At 41.7% G+C, this 22,327-nt stretch overlaps 1 protein-coding gene across 1 annotated transcript in view; it reads right to left on the bottom strand.

Moving 5' to 3' along the window:
* The window catches only part of LOC147724094 (desmoglein-4-like), a 110,200-nt gene extending 88,718 nt beyond the window's left edge, over positions 1-21,482 (bottom strand). The window contains exon 1 of the mRNA XM_086965675.1: positions 20,918-21,482. Within this exon, the coding sequence (XP_086821801.1) occupies positions 20,918-20,965 (48 nt within the window). The 5' untranslated portion in view covers positions 20,966-21,482. The remainder of the gene's footprint in view (positions 1-20,917) is intronic.
* Positions 21,483-22,327: the final 845 nt, after the last annotated feature.

Genomic DNA, 22,327 nt, shown 5'->3' with positions numbered 1-22,327 from the left:
CCTAGTAGTAGTACAGGGTGGAAGGGGCCACTGAGGCAGCCATCTTGAGGTCATGTAAAGGGTTATGTCCATGGTGTTACATACCGTCAGTCCCCAATTAAACATTCTCTAAGAGAGGCGGGTGCTTGAAGTGCAATGGGGCAATGGTGCTCTACTTTTCTTAATTAACCTCTGCAAATGTCACTTTACTTAGGGACTTGCCTCAACCCGCTTACTGCAGGCATTATGTGTGGTGTTTGCAGGAATGCACTTGTGGCTGCATCGAAGGCACTTTCGCCCCCTTGCCCCTCCACCACTCGCTATACAAGACGATGCGCTCCCTACACGATGGTATGAAGTTACTATGCATACTAATACCACACGTGCCATTACAACGTGGGTATTACTACGGTAATTCGCCTACAACAACCTACCATTACAATGCATTCTTTTGCCATGCATATGCCTTTACCACGCATGCCTTTACAATGCAAAGGCAAGCGTGGCAAAGGCATACACTTGGTAAAAGTGTGTACGGTAGGCAACACTACCCTGCCCTACCCTAACCTCTAAATCACTACCCCTGCACGACCCTGACCCCCAGCCATTGCACTATCCTAAACCCCTACCCCTGCAGGGGTAGGAGTTTAGGATAGACCCTAAACCCTAAATCACTACCCATGTACGACCCCTCCGACCACCAGACCGCTTTCTATCCTAAACTCTAAAACACTACCCCTGCACAACCCTCCCACTGACCCCAGTCCTCTTCCTACCCTAAACTCTAAAACACTACCCCTGCACGACCGTCCACCTGACCCCCAGTCTTCTCCCTACCCTAAAACACTACTCTGCACGACCCCCCGACCCCTTTTCACCCTAGAATAGTAACCACCACCCCAGGCCCAATCCCCCTTACCTCACTCTCCTCATGGTTCCTCTCTCTCCTCGTGGTTCCTGCAGTCGTCTGAGGGGCGGTGCACATTGTTGTGAGGAAACGGAAGAGCCTCTGTTTCCTCACAACGATGTGGATCGCCTATATTTTTTACAACGTATGTGCTTTTACCATACATACCTTTACAACAAAATTCTTTGTAAAGGCATGCGTGGTAAAATCACATGCGTTGTAAAAAAATGGACAGTAAAGACTATGCGTTGTTACAACATATGCGTGGTAATGGCATGCGGGGCAAAAGCCGCGATGTAATGGCTGTTCCCCACTCTGCACACTACGTTTCTGCCCCTGTTGTCATCCCTCTCCCCGGCCCCACAGCTTTGCGTCCTATGTCACAGTTCCCACACTTATTTGCATTTAGGCCATTAGTCACAGATAGGAAAACTGTCACTCTTGCGAAAAAGTATCATAAACAAATTGAAGCACCACAGGCATGTATCTAAAGGCAGTGCAAGCTGTTGCCAAGTAGCACGCCTGCACTCGCATTTGAAAATATCGACCGATATATACCCAAAGAGGCAAGTGATACAGTGAAGCCTTAGACACAACTAAACTATCAAGCATGCAGCACCACCAATGCACACCCAGCAATCTTACTGCATCACACCTCACCACCTAATGCTGCACAGAAGCAAGTAGACACCCAGAGTAACAAAGAAAAGAAGAAACAGGACTATATGTCAACATCGATCATTTCATAACCTTCAGCTGTGCACAACCAACAGAAACACTAAACATACAGCTAGGTGTACACTATGCACATACTCAACGAATGCAGCACTATCAAATCAAGGCAGAGCACAGGGAATCCATATAAAATCCCAGTGACAGAAAATGCCAAGTCCAAATAATAATCACCTATGCTACAGAGATGAGGCACCAAGACAGATTGTGCTGCTCCAAAGATGTACACACTACTAAAGTCATAAACTGCCAAAATGAATCTGCCCTGTGATGCGCACTATAGTGAAGATTATCATTCCACAGCGCCCCTAACTTAAAAGTTGAAATGGGTCAACCTGATGTAAGAAATAGCATATGATATTCTACAACTGCATCAATTAAAAACTACTAGCCACAACCTTTGGGATGGGGAGCATTGCATGTCAACGTCGCAATGGGTAAACAGCCCAAACCTGTGACAGGGATTTATACATAACCACAAATCTTGTACATTAAAAAAAATCTTGTAGAATCTGGAATTGTAAACAAATCCTGGTGATTGTGTATCATTGCCTGAATTTCCAAAAATAGATAGTATGCACACAAACCCAAAAGAATGAGGAATTTCTGTGGGTACGTTTACAGGGTGGCATTTCGTCTGACAAATACAACAATTAAACTGTTATTGCCATAGTCTTTCTAGCTTTCTAAGATCCCTTTGAGTAATACTGCACTGACGGCTCTAGAGTCCAGCACCTGATGTGTCAGACCATCTCAGGTCACAAACTCTGTTGACCAGTGCTTGATTTGAGCTGTATGTTGCTGGTGGGGCCCATCGACACTTTTTTTTCCAGCATCAGAAATTGATCCATGACAAGTGAGAGAAAGAGAAAAAAAGGAGCAAAGAAGAAGAAAGAGAAAGGTAGGAAATCTGTGGCAAAATGAGAATGCAGGACTAAAAAAGAACCTTCAAGAGTGAAATAAAGATACAGGAAGTGGAAGGTAGTAGAAGAAAGACACATGAGATGGGATCAAGACTAAGCTGTCTTGGTACTCAGCAACCCTGACATTCGGCAGCACTGTCGGCAGGCTTTTAAAAAAAACTTTGGGCCCTGTGCATATTCTTTAACAAATTAAGCACTGCTGTTGACCTATCCCACATTCCTTAACATAGTAGCATTAGACAGTTCATTCTCAGCCTGAGTCTCTACAGCCTGAAAATGTGCCCAAATCTGATTTCTTTTGCTGTAAGGGACACAAACATCAATGAAGCAAAGACACCAACCAATACAGCCATGGATAGTCGACTCCATGTTTGCTTTGGTTATCCAAAAAAAAGGGCTTATGGGCTGAAACACATTGGTTAGAGGATAGCATATATGCTTTAGGTACATATAAGAACATTGAAAAGGTTTGTCCAACTCAGAACACCATTCAAACCCTCATCCATGACATAAAGTTATTTCCTTATAGGCCATACGGATTCACATAAGCAACTTCAAAGATCCATGCATGCTATGTGTACAACAAAGTAGCCGAGGTTGAGCAGTATCAGTCCACAGAAGTGGCAGGAGTGGAGGATAAAGATTTAATGTAACAATAGCAATTAAGATATAAAGTACATGCAATCCATTGCTTTCAGTCCTTGAATGACTTCCATGCCGAACTCAACACTTTCCTTCTGGAAACTGACAGCAGAGACCACCTTCCATCCACAGAGTATCATGATCCATTTCTGTCAGGTCTTGCACTTGTTGAGGGTGGAGGACTAAGATCAAGAAGTTACATTTCAATGCTCTTGTTGTGGATTTGCGCAACACAGTACATCATCTTTTACGTCTTCCATTCCTCCTTTTAAAGTGTTTTGCTCCTCAGTTCAGGGACTTGCTGAAGCTGCGCTTGTATATCATTCATAGTAGTCCAAACGGAGGTCTTCACATCCCCCTCCCTTCCTGTTATTTATAGGGTTCCACAAACTTCCATAACAAAACGTATTTATGTTGTTTTCTACATGAAACTCCTAGGTGCTTTGCTGATCACTCAGGGTATTACACTTCATCAATAGGCCAATGACCACAAATTTAACACAACAGAAACAGAATTTGCTCTGTTCACTGAGAACCCTCCAAAAATAAATTCAGTCCAGACTTCTTTACATCAGTCTTGTGGGATTCATGCACAAGCTGCCATTCAATTCCTAGGTGACCAAGAAGGCACAACAGCACTGAGCAAGCTGTCTCCTGAGAAAATAATATTTTCCCAACCAGATTTCACGATTCTGTATAATATCTTTGCTCTACTGGGTTGACAGAGGCAGGGGCCTTTTGAGTCTTTAAGGCTCCTCGCAAAGTCTATGGAAGGGCACCCGCCCCAATCACACCCAGACAGACTTTTAGGGAGAAGGAAACAGGTGACTGAGGGGGCCCTCTAAGAGCAGGACCTTGTTGCCCCCCCTGCAATGCATAAGACATCGGGCAATGTATAACATCCCTGTATAGTGGAAATACCTTCTTGAATCTTGTACTGGACTCCATGCTCGCCCCTATGGAAGTCTGCCACTCCCTGCTACTACCCAGCAACAGATCATATCTGTATTTATCTGCAGTTTTCATCTTCAGCTAAGGGCTCCAGTTATACCCATTCCCTTGTGACTTATAACCTTCCCAGACCATCAGGTGAGCAGAATAATGATTTAGGAGTCCTAAAGTTAGGAGTCCTAACTTTACTACTCCTAAACTGAGAAAATCCTAACTTTAAGATTTTCGGTATTCACAGAAGGCATTTAGGAGTCCTAAAGTTAGGAGTCCTAACTTTACTACTCCAAAACTGAGAATAAATCCTAACTTTAAGACCTTCAGAATTCACAGAAGGCATTGAGGAGTCCTGGAGTTAGGACTCCTAACTTCTGTGAATACCAAAATGAGTAAGTGCCTTCTGTGAATACCAAAATGAGCAAGTGCCTTCTGTGAATACCAAAATGGTAGTAAGTTTAGGATTTTGTCTTAAGTTAGTTCTGTGAATCGGGCTCTTTGAGTCTGAGTGAATGAGTGAGTAGGCAAGTGAGCATGAGTGAGTGAATGGGAGTGGGTGCTTAAATGGAATGTGGGTACTTCTAAGGAGAAAGGGTATTTTCTAGGGCAGAAGGTTGAGGGTTAAAAGCCCAAGATTATTTGGATAAACAGATAAAGGTATTGAACCACAGGAGAGAGGATATTGTTGACTGGGTGCAAAACTGAGTGCATGGCACGCTTCTCCTCTCGGAAAAGACAGAAACATTATATCACCCAAGGTATGAGCATCGCACTACACTCTCTGCCTTCTGGGCTCAGAAAGCATGTGCTTTTATTCGCTTATGTAATCAGGTGGGAGTCAATGCCTTCTTCCATCACCACATGCCAGCGGCGGTAAAAGTTAAGGCCACTGTTGCATTTTTTCTTAAAGAACCACGACCTCAGTGTCATCACTCAAATGGTAATAACCTGGCTATTGTCACAAAAATCCATAGTGCAGAGCAGCCACACTGCCCAGTATTTCCGGTTATGCTGCATTCCTCCACCTTTTGTAGGACTTTTTACCATTTACTTGCAAGAGAGAGAAACAAATCTATCAGCAAAGTGTAAGATGGTATTCTTGTAGGTGAGCAAATGTTTACACAATGAAGATGGTTGAGGTCACTAGCTCTTAAATACACATAAGGAAAAATGCTGCACTCGAGTATGACCATGTCATCAATAATGCACCTTAGTGCATTTCGGAAAAGCTTCAGGCCAGTTGTTCCATAACACCACTAACCTAATTTCTCATCTCTGCAGCACTTCTTGACCACTCTCCCATCACCTTAAATAACCCGGAGTAGTTATGGTGAGAGGGGTTTTGTTTCCCATTGGTCTTAATGATCATACATCCCTTGAGGCGTCAGAGAACATTTGATAATTAACCCTATGGCCGGCCTGCAGGATTTTCTGGAGGAAGGATTTCACACGATGCATGTTTGTTAATTCTGGTCCTCTCTAAACAAAGATGGCTGCCACAGGGCCACATGATGCTTGCTCTGTGCTGGCCTCATTAATCAATGAGGTGCATTGTAAGATTCCTCGTAATTTCGCAAGATAAACTAGTGCATGTGAGTGGCGCCTCAGGTCACACCTCAAAATTTCTCAGCTATCTTCTCACATAGTGTAAATTGAGGTTGTGACGGCACATAGCTCAACTCGTCTTATTGTCAACAGATTGAAGTCATAGAACATTGTCAACCCACCAGCTCAGATAGACATCAGATGTGAATTAATAAGGCCAGTTAGGTATCCATCTCTTTTGTCTCTTCTTCTTCTATCATCTCTAGAACCACATTTCTCAAACATAACATAGACATGTCCATTCTATTTTGCTGGACAGTATGTGTGTGCTGTTCTAGATAGAGCAGGCAAAAGTGACATGGTAACTGAATCCATAATTCTAATGCATCACACAAATATTGTTGTATGAATAAGAATAATTTCAAATATTTCGAATAAATATTAAACTGCATTTCACTGTGTGCCAAATATTGCCAAAGATACGATATATACAGGAAAATATGCAGACAAGTTACCCGAAGTGCCAAGAGATTGTTCATTGTGGGAAGTATATCAACCACTCACTTACTCAGCATATCCTTCTTTGCAGCATCCGTAGTATTTGTGTAGTTCAGAGTGCTTCTAAAGCATGACTCAACTTGAATTTCAATATATTGGATAAGGTAAGGAAATGTGTTGAACCAGATGGTTCTGTCTGGTGGGTGCTTGATGGGACTTTGACCAAGGCTCAAGATGTGTCTTGAATTGGGTCTCCAAGATATTGTTTACTTGTAGGCTACCAGGGACCGTCAGGTTTTCACCTCTGTGCTGAACGCCAGGAAGTCATCTTTGAGTCTACAATGGAGGAGGAGCAGGTTCCAGTTAAAATATGTGTGGTGTGATCATTGATAGTGCAGTACTGGTGTGTCCTACATATAAACACTGGTTGACCCCAATTCCAAAAGTGGAACCTAGAGCTGGGAACGCCCATCCCACTAAAGGGATGCAGGATGACCATGTTAAAAGAGGACAGTAAAAAAGAAGAGAGCTTCTCTTTCTTCTCTTTACTACAATTTGTCGTGTCTTTACATACCACACTTTTGAGTTTGTTATGCCTCCTACAAACGGAGAACAGACCGTGTACTTGGAGAACAGACCGTGTACTTCTATAACATACTATATATTGCTCCTTGAAGATTTAATTTGTCATACACATATGGAAAAGTTATTGATAATGTAAAAGGGCCATTCAACCAATCATAAAAATGCTGAAAAAGAGGTATTCAATTATTTTTCACCAAACCTAATGAATTGAGAGTATTATTATCATTTTATCTATGTATTCATTCTGTGTTGCTTCCAAGCTCCTTTCTGCAACTTCAGCAGAAAAGCTGAACACACCTCTTTCTCGTCCCTCAGTTTGTAGTGATATTTAAACAGCTCATAGCTGTAAAGCTTTCCTTCAGGGATGATGAGGCAGACAGGCTCACCCTAGGTCAGTGACCTAGAAATGCCAAAAAGGCTTGGTGGATAAGGTGGAGGAGTTGCATGAGGGGTGAAGGGACTCGCCTTTTTTCTATCCAATTAATTGAATGACCGCCAACCTTAAACATTAATCTTCACCTTAATTTAGCCAATCACCGTGAGTGTTCCACTCAGTTCAGTGATTTGCCACTTCTATTTTTTGACCGATAGAGACCACAATAAGGCGCATATCGGCAGGTAACATGAAGTACATTTTCTGGGTCTAAGAGTATGTGCTTATCAGGAAAATAAGGCAACAGAAGAGCAATTTTTCTTGGTGTTAAATGTTAATGTACTAAAAGCTTCTACCTAATATACACTGACAAAATAGCTGATCTGCGTTGGCCAGTTTATAATCTGATAGAGCATACTCAGCATTTCGTCCTGCTGACTCAGCCTTTTATACTAATGAGATTAACAAAATGCACACCTTTGAATTGGGTAATAAGAATTCCTGTTATCTACAGCACTTTGCAGGACTACATTTTATCTGAAAACTCTGTATAAAGGCAAGTTGTTATATAAGATAATAGTCCAAGGTCTCTGTCCCACAACAAGAAAAAAAAAGAATGGATGAACCTTAATTTTTACATTCATTTAGGTGCTTTCGCAAATGGTTGCGTGTTGCTTTCTGGCCATTTGAGAAGGCCGGATGTCCAGTAGATTTTCTGGGTGTCAGCCACCATGGGTATTTGTGGGGACAAGACACATTACATGTAACTCATGTAATCCAAAGTCCTTATGTATCGCAACTGGTTCTTTTGTAAAGCGCTCTGACACCTTCGGGTAATGTTCGGCCTATATAAAATCGCATTAAATAAACAAATTAAATAAATAAATAAACCAACCAAGATTTCTTCCACTTCAGCGATTATGATTTTTAAACACAGTTAGGGTCAATTTTGAAAAAGGTTTTTTCATTGATGGGGTCATGTGTCATGTTAGGTATCCCTTAATTTTTCACCATTCTGTATGCTCAATGGACTACAATTGAGTATCCAGACACCCTGGCTGCTGATTTGCATGATTTGCTGAGACTGAATCTGCAGACCACTGACTGCCAGCTCCTTAGTTGATGCCACATTATTTGCTTTAACATTACCTTCCCCATGACTCATGCAATGAGTTGGTGCACAGCAGCACTTGAACATAGCAATTAACGTGACTCTGGGTGAATAATTGTTCTGCACCCCACCCACCTCTCCCTCTTTCCACTTCCTACTTCAAGGATCAGGTTTCCTCGGTTTTGCAATTGGGTGTGTTTCTAGGTCAGCAACTGAAGCGTGCGTGGGATGCCTACCTGTCCCCAGTCAGAAGCTATGTGCGGACAACTGTTGCTAGGTCCCATTCCTGTGTATTATAGAAGGAACATGTCAAACAATTGAGTGACACAAGGCATGTTCAGGTCCATCGTGCAGCAATGTGTTTGACTAACAAGTTTGACATTTAATAACATTATCTCCCTTGCCTAAGCAGATCTGTTTCTGTAGTGCACTTCAACTGAAGTAGAATTTCCACACTTCATTAAGCCGCGATTCCCCAGATGTTTCTTGTCTTGATGCACAGCGCTTTTATGAGTTGCTCCTCTGATCTCTGTTGCTATTTGGCGGGGATTGTGCTCTGTAAGACTTGTTACAGAAATACATAGAGTCTTATGTGCACATGTCACTGCTGGATTGGGAAGACCAGCTAACTAGGGACATAGGGAAGGAACAAGATTTTTTTGCCTTGGGCAGTTGTCCGGCAAAAATTCTGATTCTTTGAAGGGTTCTTAACCTCCTACTTAGAGGATATGATGTCAAATATTCGCTTCTACTGAGGTTGGTTGAAGTACTAGTGACAAGATTGATACCTAAGTATTATATACTCTTGTATTGGTAGGAGTTGTGTTTCTGCACTGCGGTATCTTGGTCCTGTGCTACACTTGGAAAGCGTATTATGTATATGTTCAAGTTTTAGTGTAAAATATACTAATACTGAGTGCTTGTTTCAGGTACTTTAGTTTCATGCCCCTGTTTGTTGTAGACAAAGAGGAGGGACTTCTGTCAGACTTGACCTTCCGATACATCATCATCCACATATTATGGCCCATCAGCCTCCTTCTGCTGTACACCCCCAGCCGTCAAAACTCTAAGCACTGTGGACAGCTGTGTTTCCCTTACAGTCTCCCCACCAGCATGCCTATAATCAACAGTACCCTCTTTTTGTAAACCCCAGATGAGATCATTAATATTTCTCCTGAAAACCAATTCTTGGGTTTCGGTTAGTGTGATGTCAGGTAAGGCCCCCCTTATCAGTTTGAATAATCACACAACAAGGTGTGTAAGGCCCACATATATCGGATTTCCTGTGTGTCTTACACTCAATGTGACAAATCCTGCCCCCATTGGCTTTACATTGCATAAAATGTGTAAACAATGTTTTTTATCATCTGCCTTTCTCTTTCAATTACTTTTGCCTCTAACACAATAGGCAGAGTATCAGTGAAGTGTTTGGGAAAGAAAGTCATAGGAGCAAAAGACTTCCATGATCAAAACCATAAGTCAGTAGTTAGGTGCGGTGTCATTTGCAATTCTCTTGCCGTATTTTGTGCAATACTGAGAGCAAACCAGACGGCAGAGCAGACTCTGGAATTTGAAAGAGTCCCAGTTTTAGCTGTGGGGATTAGATGGAGGGAATCATGGATGTGACAAACAAGAAATAAAAAGTGATGCTAACCATCAAAAGCTCCAACAGTTTCTCTATTAGGATCGGCTTTCAATGGACTGATATCATAGTACCTGACTTTCCTTTCTATTCACTGCTGCTCCTCCCTTATCACGTACTGCAGGATCTCAAGATGTTCACAGCTTTCCCATTGTCTAGCTCCTTCAATGCCGATTAATAAGCACATTTTCACTTAGAATAGATCTTTATACCCAATAGTTCAAAGAAAGCAAATTCTGGTGCTGCTTTTGAGTATGAATATATATTTGTGTGTTTTACTTAGAATCATAGAAACAACCAAGTGCTCCTGCTTGTGCTCTAATTCAGAAAGAGGGGTCCTCGACTAAGGGTTCTTGTGGTCCATGAGGTTTAGATGATCCTTGGGAATATTAATTCACAATTTCGCTTGAAAAAGCATGTCCATCTTGCATCTCCTTTTCATTACAATAATGTTTGAATGACTTGTATCGGGTGACAATGAGGTTCTGTGTTGGGTACTTCAGTTGATTGGATCACGGTTATACATCTTCCATCTTGTTTGTTTGATCATAATGGATTCAATTTGTAAAAATACAAAGTCAACGCCATATTCATCTTGCTCGTTCCCGTGATCTGTGAGGATGAGGCCTTCACTGCCCAAGTCTGTCAAGTCAGCAGATTTCATCAGTATTAACAAACAGAAACATGCATTTGAAAAGATCAAGTCACTGATTTTTGGAAACCAAGTCTGAGTGAGCAATCTTGTCGATACTCTCAGAATACACATGCATTTAGGGAGTGGTTCAAACGCCCTGAGGAAGGCTTGTGCACATGCTCTGACAAGGCCCCCAGTCAGACGAATGAACCAGCTTGGAGGTGTAAAGAGGCGTCATTTTGAAGGCAACTCCCTTTTTTTGTTTTTAGATGACCCACTTTCAACAACACTCACCTACATCTCTGCTGGATTGTTGAAACCCGTATTAGAGAGATCTCTGAATGATCGACCTAAAAATTCAAATAGACTTTGGCTGATGTGCTGCCAGACGCCAATCATACGAGCCAAGTCCCCCTGCTCTTCTTGGCCTGTAAGATTTTCCTCTAGTTTACACATTTCTCCAGATCTTACTGAATTCCTGTAATGCAGTGGTGTTTTCTGGCAAAGAAGGCGTAGTTGGCCTGCTGAGTCGGTCGTTATTCTGCCTGCTTCAAAACCACATACTATTTGGTTTGCAAACTGACCTTCTACAACCCAGTCCTGGAACTCTCATCCGCCGTATATTATTTTCATGACATTAGTCAGGCTGGGATTAAAATGGAAAGACAAGTGGCAACCTTAAAGGTGGCATTTTTGATGTTTGGGAGGAAATATTTAATATCTGTCTCAGCCAGCCCACATTACAATATTTGTGGTGGTGGGATAGACAGGATTTATTTTAAATGTGTAAGGGGATGAACCTCAGAAGTACTTGATAGTTATTATGGCTTACAATACATACTACAAGCCCTTCAAGAGCAAAACTCTTGTGGATCAAGATCTGAAGAAGACTTTTGGCCTGTCAAGTAATATAATTATTAGTTATTAATTAATATTTAATGTGTTACAGAATTTTCGCAGATAAGCCTCTAAAATGTAGAAGGTCATTCCAGTACTTTTGTATCAATTGCCCAAGAAAAGAGAAGTAAATAATAAGCGGTGGCAAACAAAGTAAAGTGTAAAGTGTTGGCTGCTTGAGATGATTGGTGAATTTTAAACCAGATTTTGTTCCATAGATCAATAGACCAGCATACAATGAAATCCATCTCCCAAGCCAATTTCGTCTTGGACTTTGCTCTATCAGAATCAAATAAAATAAAGAGGCACTTGAGTTGGAGGACACAAGTTGAAGTAGCCTTTTATTCCTTTGAGGGAAGTTAACAGTTTGACTTAGTTGTAACAATGCATTAGAGAGATAATTACATATTAGAAGATATTTTTACCAAATTACTTTGGTACAGAAAATTTGTTTTGGAATTCTATACAAGACTAAACCTTATTATTATTTAATTGGTGATATACCCAGCCCATTCCTTCACCTTGCCAGGATTTCCAATACACCGGCTGATTGTTAATTTGCATAAGGTTGTTGTACCAAATAGAACGTTGGTAGAGTCATACCATTATAACCCTTCCTTGGTATCCTGGGTTTAAATGCCTTTGAATGGATAGAGAAAGACATGGCGACGATGGTCAAGAAATATGCAAGGAAAGATGGGAAATATTCCTGCCCACCTCCAATCCTCACAGATGTGTGCAGGTGATGGACATCTCTAGAGTTCATAATGCAGTTCAAGTGGAGGGTTTCAGTGCAGGAGAGAATCCGATGGTGCAAAATGAAGTGCTTAATTTCAGTCATTCCGTACAGTGCATCCATGCTACATTTGTACCACTTCCATCTTGTAATCTGATTAAAGTACTAGTGTGCATCTGCACTTTCTTAAAATAATGCAACATATCCTACGGATGTGCAAATGTTTGTTTCTTGTAACTTCGAGGAATTTCATGAACATTTCTCAAAATTTGATGAACTGACGCATATTGCAAGTCTTTTTTACGTGAGGGAATATTTTATGTAAAAATGTCAAATTAGTTTTCCTTTTAAAATTGCTTTTAGGATATGGGTGACATCAGCTTCGGTGACATTTAAATTATTTGACCAAGGAGATAAGATAATTCATCAATAAGGAACTAAAGCTACTTGAGTAGGATTCTGCTAGGATCATGGTAAAGTAACTTGAATTATTTGAGCTGCAATGCGTAATTTAAATATTAGATCCTATTTCAGAGGAGAAAGCGTAACACTTTCTTTGGCAAGGCAGAGTGGGCAAAGCAGAGCGCTAAAAAGAACGATGCATGATGGTGGCAGTAGATCCCAAGTGAAAGATGCCACAAGGGTATGGGCAAGGAGAAGCGCATGTGGTACTGGATGCCGAGAGGTTCATGGGTAAAAGCGGCTAAGTGCTGGCTTCCTCATGAGCCTGAGGCAGGAACTGTGAGAACTCTTTGATATTGGTGTCATGGAGATCGCTCAGTCTTACCTCCCAGTTTCAATGCAATCATTAGTAGTACCTGTACCTTAAGGCTGAATTTGACACTGAAGTGCCCATGTGACCTTAACTCTGCCAAATATCTCCTTTGCTGGGAGAAAAGAGTGGCATCTTGTTTGCTAACTCCAGACTGAGGCATCAGAATGCCAGCAGCACACTGACCTAAACCAAAGACTAGCCAGTGTGTTGATATTCCTCTAACAGTATCTTTAATATATTCAATCAGTAAGTATATTGAATCTGCCTGGAACCCTCTGTAACATAGCTGTAGACTGACTCGGACATAGGACTGTCCCTGAACACTGGTCGAAGGCTCATTGTATTAAAATGAGCAGGATGGATGAAACACACAGAATGGTCAGGGCGCATTATCCTGGTTTGCGCCATGGTACACCTTTAAGCAGGTGCACCAAGCACAAACAGAGACAGTGCACCCTATTACAATGAATGTGCTACCCCAAAGGCAGCCGCGAACTTGGCTGCCCTTTGGGCAGACCATTCAGTGAAATACAGAGCAGCTGATTCAAATCCGCTTCATGTTTCACAGTGCAAGTGGCTACCCGATTGCACTTTAAAGGGGTTAGAGATACCCCTGCAGGCGGGTGCCGTGAGTGACTGTGGAACCCCCTTTCCTCCCTCCAGAGGGCTGTTCTCATCAGGCGCACTCACAGTGCTCCATCTTTTTGTGGCCACTATCAGTGGGCCTCCTAAGGGCATGTTTGTATCTGTGCATGTACAATAATATGATTTTAGAAAAGGTCTAAAGGACACCCGGCGCCTTTTCCTCTTTATACTCCTTATCCACACAAGCACCTTCTCTGAGTACTCATTTTTATCACCTTATCCATTTGTGGAGCTAAGAGTTTTCGATACAATGTGTAAATAAGAATGTTGTTTGAGACTGACATATAACTGATGTAACTAAACTTTCAGGAATGCAATTATGTGTATGTGTTTTAATCTTCTGTTTTTGAAATCTTGTCTGTGGCCCTAACCTTGTAACTGTGGATTGAATCTGCAAGTTTGTTCTTCTTTTCCATTAAGTGGTTGGAGATCTTTTGATATATTCAGTTCTCCTATGCCTCTTGTTGCTTTTTCTCATCTGGCCATTGTTTGTCTGTATCATAGGTTCCCCAGGTCCTTTGGGTTAATTTTCGGTATCCTGTTTTTTCTGTGACTACCCTCTGTAATATGGCCTGGGTGCAGAGCCAAACAGATTCCTCATTTGCATAGGGCCATGTTCCCATGCAATTGAGTCGACACCCTCTCAGGATAGCTCTTCAGCTTCATGTGCTCCAGTCATTATTGCATTAGGAGCCGCAGAAGCATCTGCAGCCCCCGGTAAATTACCAAATTTCCCCCAGGGCTGGAATAAGTGGGCTCATAGCCCATTGTGCCCCTGGGGACCATGTATAATACATTTCCAAGTCTCTTAAATGCAAAAGATAGATAATGTTTTATAGGCTTAGAATAACCAACGTAATTGTTTCTTAGCACTCAAAAATGGGGTTAATTACCACTCACCTTAGTGGCCCTCAAGAGAATGGGACTTTGATTTAGACCTGCATAGAGTCACAATGATCTCCCTCGTGTTACATGCGTGCGTTTTGAGTAGGGTCTATCAACTGTGCTTTTTTACCAGGAAGAGAACTTATAAACAGCAGGTTACATCTGGATTTCTGCAATAGCTACATTTTCCCACTAGTCTCATTTACTAAGACTGACACATTTGACCTCTGGGTTAGGACATTACTTCACTGTTGGTGTATTGACCGCCTGCGCTGTTTCACCAGTCTTAGAAGCTAAGATCTCCTGAAGACATGCAAGTCCCGCTAGAGGGAATTATAGACCACTGTGCTATCTTACCATCTGATACACCTAGTCTCCAGGTACAGCAGGTAAAGAGGCTCAGAGGTTAAATATTACTCCTGCGGGCATATGTGGTCAGATTAAAAACAATAGGTTGACAGATTTTGCTAGGGTCATCTTATTGTTTGATCCTTAGCAACTGAATTAGCCATTCTCCCTTTATGAGTAAATTATAACATTGAAGTATATTCTAAAACATAGAAAAGTAGCATCCATCTTCTGTTCTGAAAAGAGCTATTCATCCTCAGCCGCATTGACTCCCTTGGCCCTCAGCCTTCCTCTGCACATCCTCAGCCCAGTGGTACTACCCTGCTTCCCTTTAACCTGTGATGCTGCTATCTTATTGCTTTGCATAACGACCCTGTTAAGCACCCCTTCGTGCTAACTACGAAATGTTATGTGAAAAGTTGTAATTTACAAATGTAGCCCACTTCTTCTGGTTTTTAGCCCTAGTAAAACATAATAAACTAGGAGCCTATTCCGTCTTCTGTTAGCTCACATCATGTCAGCGACCATTCCACCTCACATGAGTAGACATATGCAATAATGGGCAGGAGTTAGGGGCTGGCTGGTACTTAAGGTTATGGCCACGTTTGCTGATGGGTTGAACTTCCTTTGCTCTCAGCATTTTGAGTGATCATGTTTGACTGACCTGTCTCTGCACAAGAGGCCTGCTTGTGTACATTCTCCATGCATAATTAAATTAGTCTGTGTTTTTAAGTTTAAGACTTAAGCATATAAAATATTACCTACAAGCTATAGCCACATAAATGTTATCGTGTTTATAAAAATATTTCTGCTCATTTAAGTAATTGTGTAAACATATTGTCTAAATTTAGAACCCGTGAAATGCTCTAATTTTATAATATTTTCAAATGAAGGCAAACTTAGTAATGTCAGTTTCCTCATACTGGCCAGCAGCGGACATCAGAGGTGGCTGCTGTGACAAGCTCTTCTAAATAGTTCAATAAGTCATACTTTTCTCTGCTCTCTGGTACTTGTAGTCCTTCTTGTTTAACTCTTATAAAATGAAAAGAAAAAGTTAGGACTGGATGAACTGATCTGGTCGGACGTGATACAATTGCATAACCCGCTTAGCGCTATGAACCAACTTTATTCTGATCTTGACCAACATGATCTATGCTTCCAATGTGAGGTGCATACATATAGAAAATATATCCCCTATGCATTAGCTGCACACCATGAGAAAGCGCTGTCTCATTAAAATTAGGCTATCACTAATGTATGTAGTTTTGGGCAGGGCTGCTGCTAATTACTCAAGGCCCATTCAAAATGGGTGGGTACTGTTTTACCTCAGCACACCTATTTATCCTTTTCTTTAAAGAAACATTAGTTTGAATCAAGGTAGGGCTGTAATGAGGAATCACCAGTGATTTCAAAGTATACAATGCTATTGGAAAGTGGTTCTTACATTGGTTAATTTTGTTTTGCATTCTTCTAACAGTAGTTTTACTCTGTACATATTGTCTGACTATGTGCACTATAAAGGTAAGAAATTGAAAGGAACAACACCTGCCATCAGGCTACTTGAAATTATTAGTGGAGAGAGACACAGAGAACATGAAACATTTGTGTAGGATCCTTTTATAACTGTAGTGTAAAATATATTTTTTCCTTGAAGCAAAGATAGGTGTAGTCTACTGTGAAATATATATTTCTCTGCTCAACGTAATTCAGCATCCCCGTTATTTCAATAAATCATACAGAAGTCAGATGTTTGATGGATCATAGTCCGGTGTTGAGAAGTGCATTATATTCTGGTGGTGCAGTTCAATTAAAAAATAAAGAACTATCTAATGAGATTGTCATTTTTTTTCAAGTTCCTAACATTAGGTCTTTTAATTCTTCACCACCGTCCAATAATGGAATAATGGCGCGTATGTTTTCATGTAGTCTGTGACAACATAAGTTGAGGTGTATTCATATGCTGCAAAGGGTTCAAACAAGCACCTTTAATTAAAAATAGTTTCACAAGAATGCGGTTATGTGGAGCAGTTCGCCAAGCACAGTTCTAGACTTGGTAATAATAGGCGCATTCATTGGGAGATTTGGCTTGTTTCTTAGAATAGGTGATAGAAAGTATTTTGATCTGTTAATCAGATGACTTGATCCAAATTGCAAAAGGGCTGGTAAAACTGGATCATAATGGTCTTAACTTCCCCATGAATTCTTCGATTGGCAGCCATTTGCCCTGTTGCTATCAATGTGAATCTACACGCATACTAGTCATTTCCAGTCAATTGGTACACAGATTGGATCTGAAGTAGATTTCTGCATGTGGTGTCCATGAAGTAGGACATCAGAGCAGGTAGTTCATTTCAGTTCTCTGCTCTGCTAACAGGGACAGTCCTTCAGTGAATTAATAAACAAGGGCGTAGCCAAAAGTAGCTCAACACAAAGAGATGCCTCATTGATTGCGACACACATAATTTCATACTAGGAAGATAGTTTCATGCAACGAACATGCCGGAACCAATCTGAATCAACCCGACACTAGTTTCAGCGAAGTCCCTGAATGTATTAATTTTTTGCAAAATATTTTGTTACGTTTTACCCGAGTAAACACAAAGCAGTGAACTGTTTCTCAGCTCACCTGCTGCCAAAGTAAATGGATTATAATACTATGCTCAGTTAATATTGAGTAAAACATGCAGATACTACTTTATCTCGATAGCCACATCGACGTCTGTGTGGGACACAGGTAGCATTTTAAATGCACATTCCAACAATAACTACACAAAAGCCAACACCAACACCATGCGCCCATCAATGAAAACAGATATCTTGCTTGTCCATGTGCTGAGGAGTTTCATCTCGAGAAGAAACGCAAAGTGTGGGTGGGAATGTATTGTGTATTTTTTTGTGCACCCGGTGCTTGCCTGGGGGTAAACAATTAAGGTTGAAGATCTTCCTTTTGACACAAGACACCCTAAGGTCAGATACCAATGGCTATAACAAGTCCATCTTTTGAACTATTTTTTCTATTTTGGTTGATGTTGATCTCTATTTTGAAATAGATCTGTTGTTTATGCCATTGCGACTTTTAATTGAAACGTGTGGATTCCATGGCTGTGCTGACATGAATTAAAGCACCTTAGATCAACAAGCTGCTTCACCGGAACCACATGATGTCAATAATTATCCATGTTTCTTCTGTAATCCCATGGATCAATATGTGAGCAGCAAGTCTTTACCACCAGAATCACCAGATAACTCCACGCCTACCTCGCAACCTTTTTCAATAGGTTGGCGGATAAGACTCTCAATTATGATGGTGGATTCTAATATTTTTTGTTCAAGTAGGACATTAATTTACCTTTCGACCTACATCTACATCCCTCGATATATATATAGATTTAAGTGAGAGTGAGTGAGAATTTAGCAATTTCAATGCTCACCCAGAGTCGCATCTTGGCACTATGAGAGTGTGATGGACAAATTAGTAATGCCATTTTTATATATACATGGACTCTGTTCTGCTACACTCATTCCCTAGCCTTGATACTATCTATCACCGTGCCAGAAGGATTGCTCAATGAATTGAATGCTCATATGCGCAGATCGCCAGTTCATATCCCACTCCCAAGTCAGCCTTCTGTCTTCCCAAAGGTCCGTAAATTGAGTAATGTAACATCTGTTATTTTTTAACAAGTTATTAGCGTTTTATGTAGACAGTTCAGAGTCATTGATCCATTACACCCCCGAGAAAGGAAGGTGGTGGAACATCAGGAGTGAGAAACACCCTGCCATATGTTACCCGCCAAAGGCGGGAGAGTTGAGAGGTATGTCCATGCCAATTCCGTTTTTCAAGCCTGGATGCGCCTTTCCGAAAACATGGAACATAGTAATTTCACTAATGAGTTACAGTTGATCTCATCCATTTGAACCAGGGTGACTCTCTTCAGAAGGCCTTAAAATATTAAAAAGAAGGTCAGAATTGGAGGCTCCTCTCTAGGGTCGCAAGGAGCTAAACTCTCCTATGGGATTCAGATGGCAAAGTGCTCTTCTTTTGAAAATGAGTGCTGTGCATCACAGATTCTAAGTTGTTAAAGTGTTGTAGGTTAAAATAGCCAGCACAAAAAAATAGCCAGCATAGCAACTACTAAAATATCATTAACAGAAGTATATGCAGCGAAGTATGGATTTCCATTCTTAAATCCACACCTTCGTACCTTGAAGTTATATATATATTGACAATGTATATAGATGTGGAGTTTAGTAAAGTAAACCTATACTTGCATATACTTACCTTCACGATATTTTAGTACAATATTTAAAACCCTATATTCTGGTAGTATAAAGGGAAATGACAGCCAATCACAAACTGTCATTCCACAATACAGGTGTGTATCATAAACATTCGCACATGGCTCCACCAAATCAAATTTCACATAACCACAATACCAATTGGATTTCAAAACAGACCACAATGTGCAGTGAGAGCATTTGTATTGTAAGTTTGTTTGCGGTTGTTACATATATGACATATTATTGTTCAAATTACATATTATGGGCTATAGATATATAGGATTAGTTTTCCTTTATAAACCAAACACCATGAAGTGAATTGTCATTTAGTATTTACATTTTAAGCGTTAATATTTCTGAACTCAATTATGTTCATTTTATTCTCCTGGAATGGGTGGAAAGCTGATAAGAGCATGTAGCTATGCAAATCTATAATTGGCAGGTTACACATACATTTCTGCTGGAGTCGGTGAACCCACTGGGGTACTTTCTGCATAATGTCATAAGAAATAACCATTTCTAACTCATCAGACACTTTGACACTCAATGTACAGTATGCTGACATGGTTCCTACACATATCCATTCACAAAAAGCAGCCTACAGACGAGTTTTATCAAACAAAACGACTTGACTAAAAAGTCTATTGGTGTATAGAAATAGTGTAACTGTGTTTCTTTCCAAACTCTCTTATTTTAAACGTGCATTAGGTCGTGGCTCGTTACTCAGGTATCTTAAAAAACACAAGCTCTCTTTAGTCCAAAGGGTGAGCTAAAGGTTTGTTTATTGCTGTGCATGCAGATGCGGTATCTTGCAAATGAATAAAGCAATAAACTATCTTTACAGCCACCACACACACTGCAGACGGTTTTACAGTTCCGTGGGTGTCGCGTCGCACCTCTTCCAGACCAAAGGGCACCAAAAAGCTGATCTGACCTTTGGTGACCTCCATCCACAACTTTCCAATCCGCTGGCTGAAACATAATATCTTTTCAAGGCGTTTCTTGCGGTCAGATATTATTTCTATGGCCAAAGGAGAGCATTTGGTGGCCCTACGTATATATATTGTCTGTTCATGTTCTTATGTTAAGGAACAGTGCCATATTCGAAAGAATTGATTTGCTGTCGGCCAGAGACAGAATTTGTTTATGACTTGTAGTCACTAAATAATTAATTACAAAATCACATTAGTGAAGAGGTGAACAGTTCGAGCCCAAAATACATTTCTAAACAAAAATATGCTTTGAAACAACTGGCAACTCTCTAGAGTACATTTTGAAATAGTGTTGCCCATAAACGATATAATGAATGAATTGTCTGTCTGTTTGGAACGTAGGAACGCTGCTTTTCTTTCAACAACTAAGTTAGGCAAGGCAAACACTTTTAATTTAAACGTATAAATTCATATTAAAAACACAACTATAACTTTGCAATCAGTCATCGGCCAATGTTCGATCAGCGTGTGGGCTGCCACCCTATGCCGTCCTTCAAAACCGCTCTAAAATCACACCTGACTGTAAGTGAACGTCCTCGTGACGTCCCATCTCCATCATCCACTCCCTCCCATGCACCCTGAACCCCTCTTCCCCTCTACCCCTTGAAAGAACTTATTTTAGTAACTTCAAACACTAAACACACCATGTCACTCGCCTATATCTGCCTGTTACCTCACAAAAAGTTTTGTTGTTGCTCTGTTCCCGGTGCCACTACGTGAAGCATTTCTCTTAGGAAGCCTGCTGCTCAGTCAAATAAACGTTAAACTACAAACGTAAAAGAATCCGCGTTGAACGTAATAGCACAGCACAAGCAGTAGAAAGGTGCGTTCATGCTACTTACCAACACAATGAAGCAAGCAGCAGCTATCCTGAAAGGGAACAAGTCCATGGTGCCTGCCGTATGTGGGCGCCGTTGCTTGTCTGTGGTGTTTGGCAGCTCCTCTAACTGTTCCCTTGGCCCTCAGCTTGGCATCTGAGTTGAAAAAGCGAGGCGCAGCGGGCGCTCTGACTGACACCTGGGTTTCACGGGCGTTGCCCGAACCCCGGAGTGATGCATCAGTGAAGATGCTGCGCGGAGGACTCAGCGTCTCCACCCAGGCCTCTTGGGCTGGTCTCTCACGAAACGCCTGGCACCATCATCACAGCTCCGAGCTAAGGCTTGGGGACACGCCTAGAATTCTTATTGCAATGAAACTGCTGTCCCGAGACGCCGTGCGCGCTGGTGGCAAGCCTATTTGGGATGGTACCAAGGGTAATTATGAGTTACTCATGCATGGGAATTCATTTTGATGCTGGCACCTGAGTGCCGTGAAGTGAACTACATTCCTCCTGCATAGCGTCTGTTTACCTGAAGAAGGAAAACGTGCCAGAGAAGACCACGAAGGAGAAATGTCGAACGGAAGTGTATGTGCACACGGATGAGAGTGGGTGGAGCCACAGGGCAGGTTGATGAGTGGAACAGAGGTGGCTGGCAACCCATTTAGGAAAGGAGTGCGTGCCCTTCTCGCGCTGGCAAACCGTAATATATGCAAGGCAGTTTGGCCTGATGCAGAGGTCGAAGTGGGCAGAGGAACGGGGGAACGGCGTTTCCATGCTTCACCAATTTGATCAAAACAGTTCCCATACATTTTAGTTTAAAACACAACCATTCCTGAATGGTTGAGTTGCCACAGCTAGAAATGGAGGCATAAGGGTCTCCTTTACTGTGAAGCCGGCCCGGCTCCAGGAATGTTTATTTGGGCGGGCCAAGTATGCAATCAGGTGGGCAACTGCGGGCCCGACTTGTCACTTATATGTCTAGCCAGGCCTACTTCAGCACCCTCGTTTATCTTGTCTTAGTCTTACAAGGGCCCAGTAAAAGACATTCTTTCCTAATCTCTTTCTAAATGTTATTACTCTCAAAAAGTGTTTTTTTCCATGTAATGTCCCTTTGATGAGAAGAGGAGGTTTCTGAGGTGGGAGTATCAGGCAAGTGACACCTCTTGGGCTCTCCCTCATGACCACCTCATCGGATTCCCACACTGCCACCCTCCACCTGTGCCCGTCATCTCTCCATAACACCCCTATTGGCCTCCTCCTCGGATTCCCTCACTGTCACCCTTCTCCAGTGCTCCTCATCTCCCCATAGGACCTCCTCCTCAGGATCTCCTCCTCAGACTCCCTCACTACCACCTTCCTCCACTGCCCCTCATCTCTCCGTAGCCCCTTCCCCTCAGGACCTCCTTGGATTCCCTCACTGCCACCCTCCTCC

This window comes from Lissotriton vulgaris, chromosome 4_1 (assembly GCF_964263255.1).
Source record: "Lissotriton vulgaris chromosome 4_1, aLisVul1.2, whole genome shotgun sequence".
Taxonomy (NCBI): domain Eukaryota; kingdom Metazoa; phylum Chordata; class Amphibia; order Caudata; family Salamandridae; genus Lissotriton; species Lissotriton vulgaris.
This window is presented reverse-complemented; position numbering and strand designations above follow the sequence as displayed.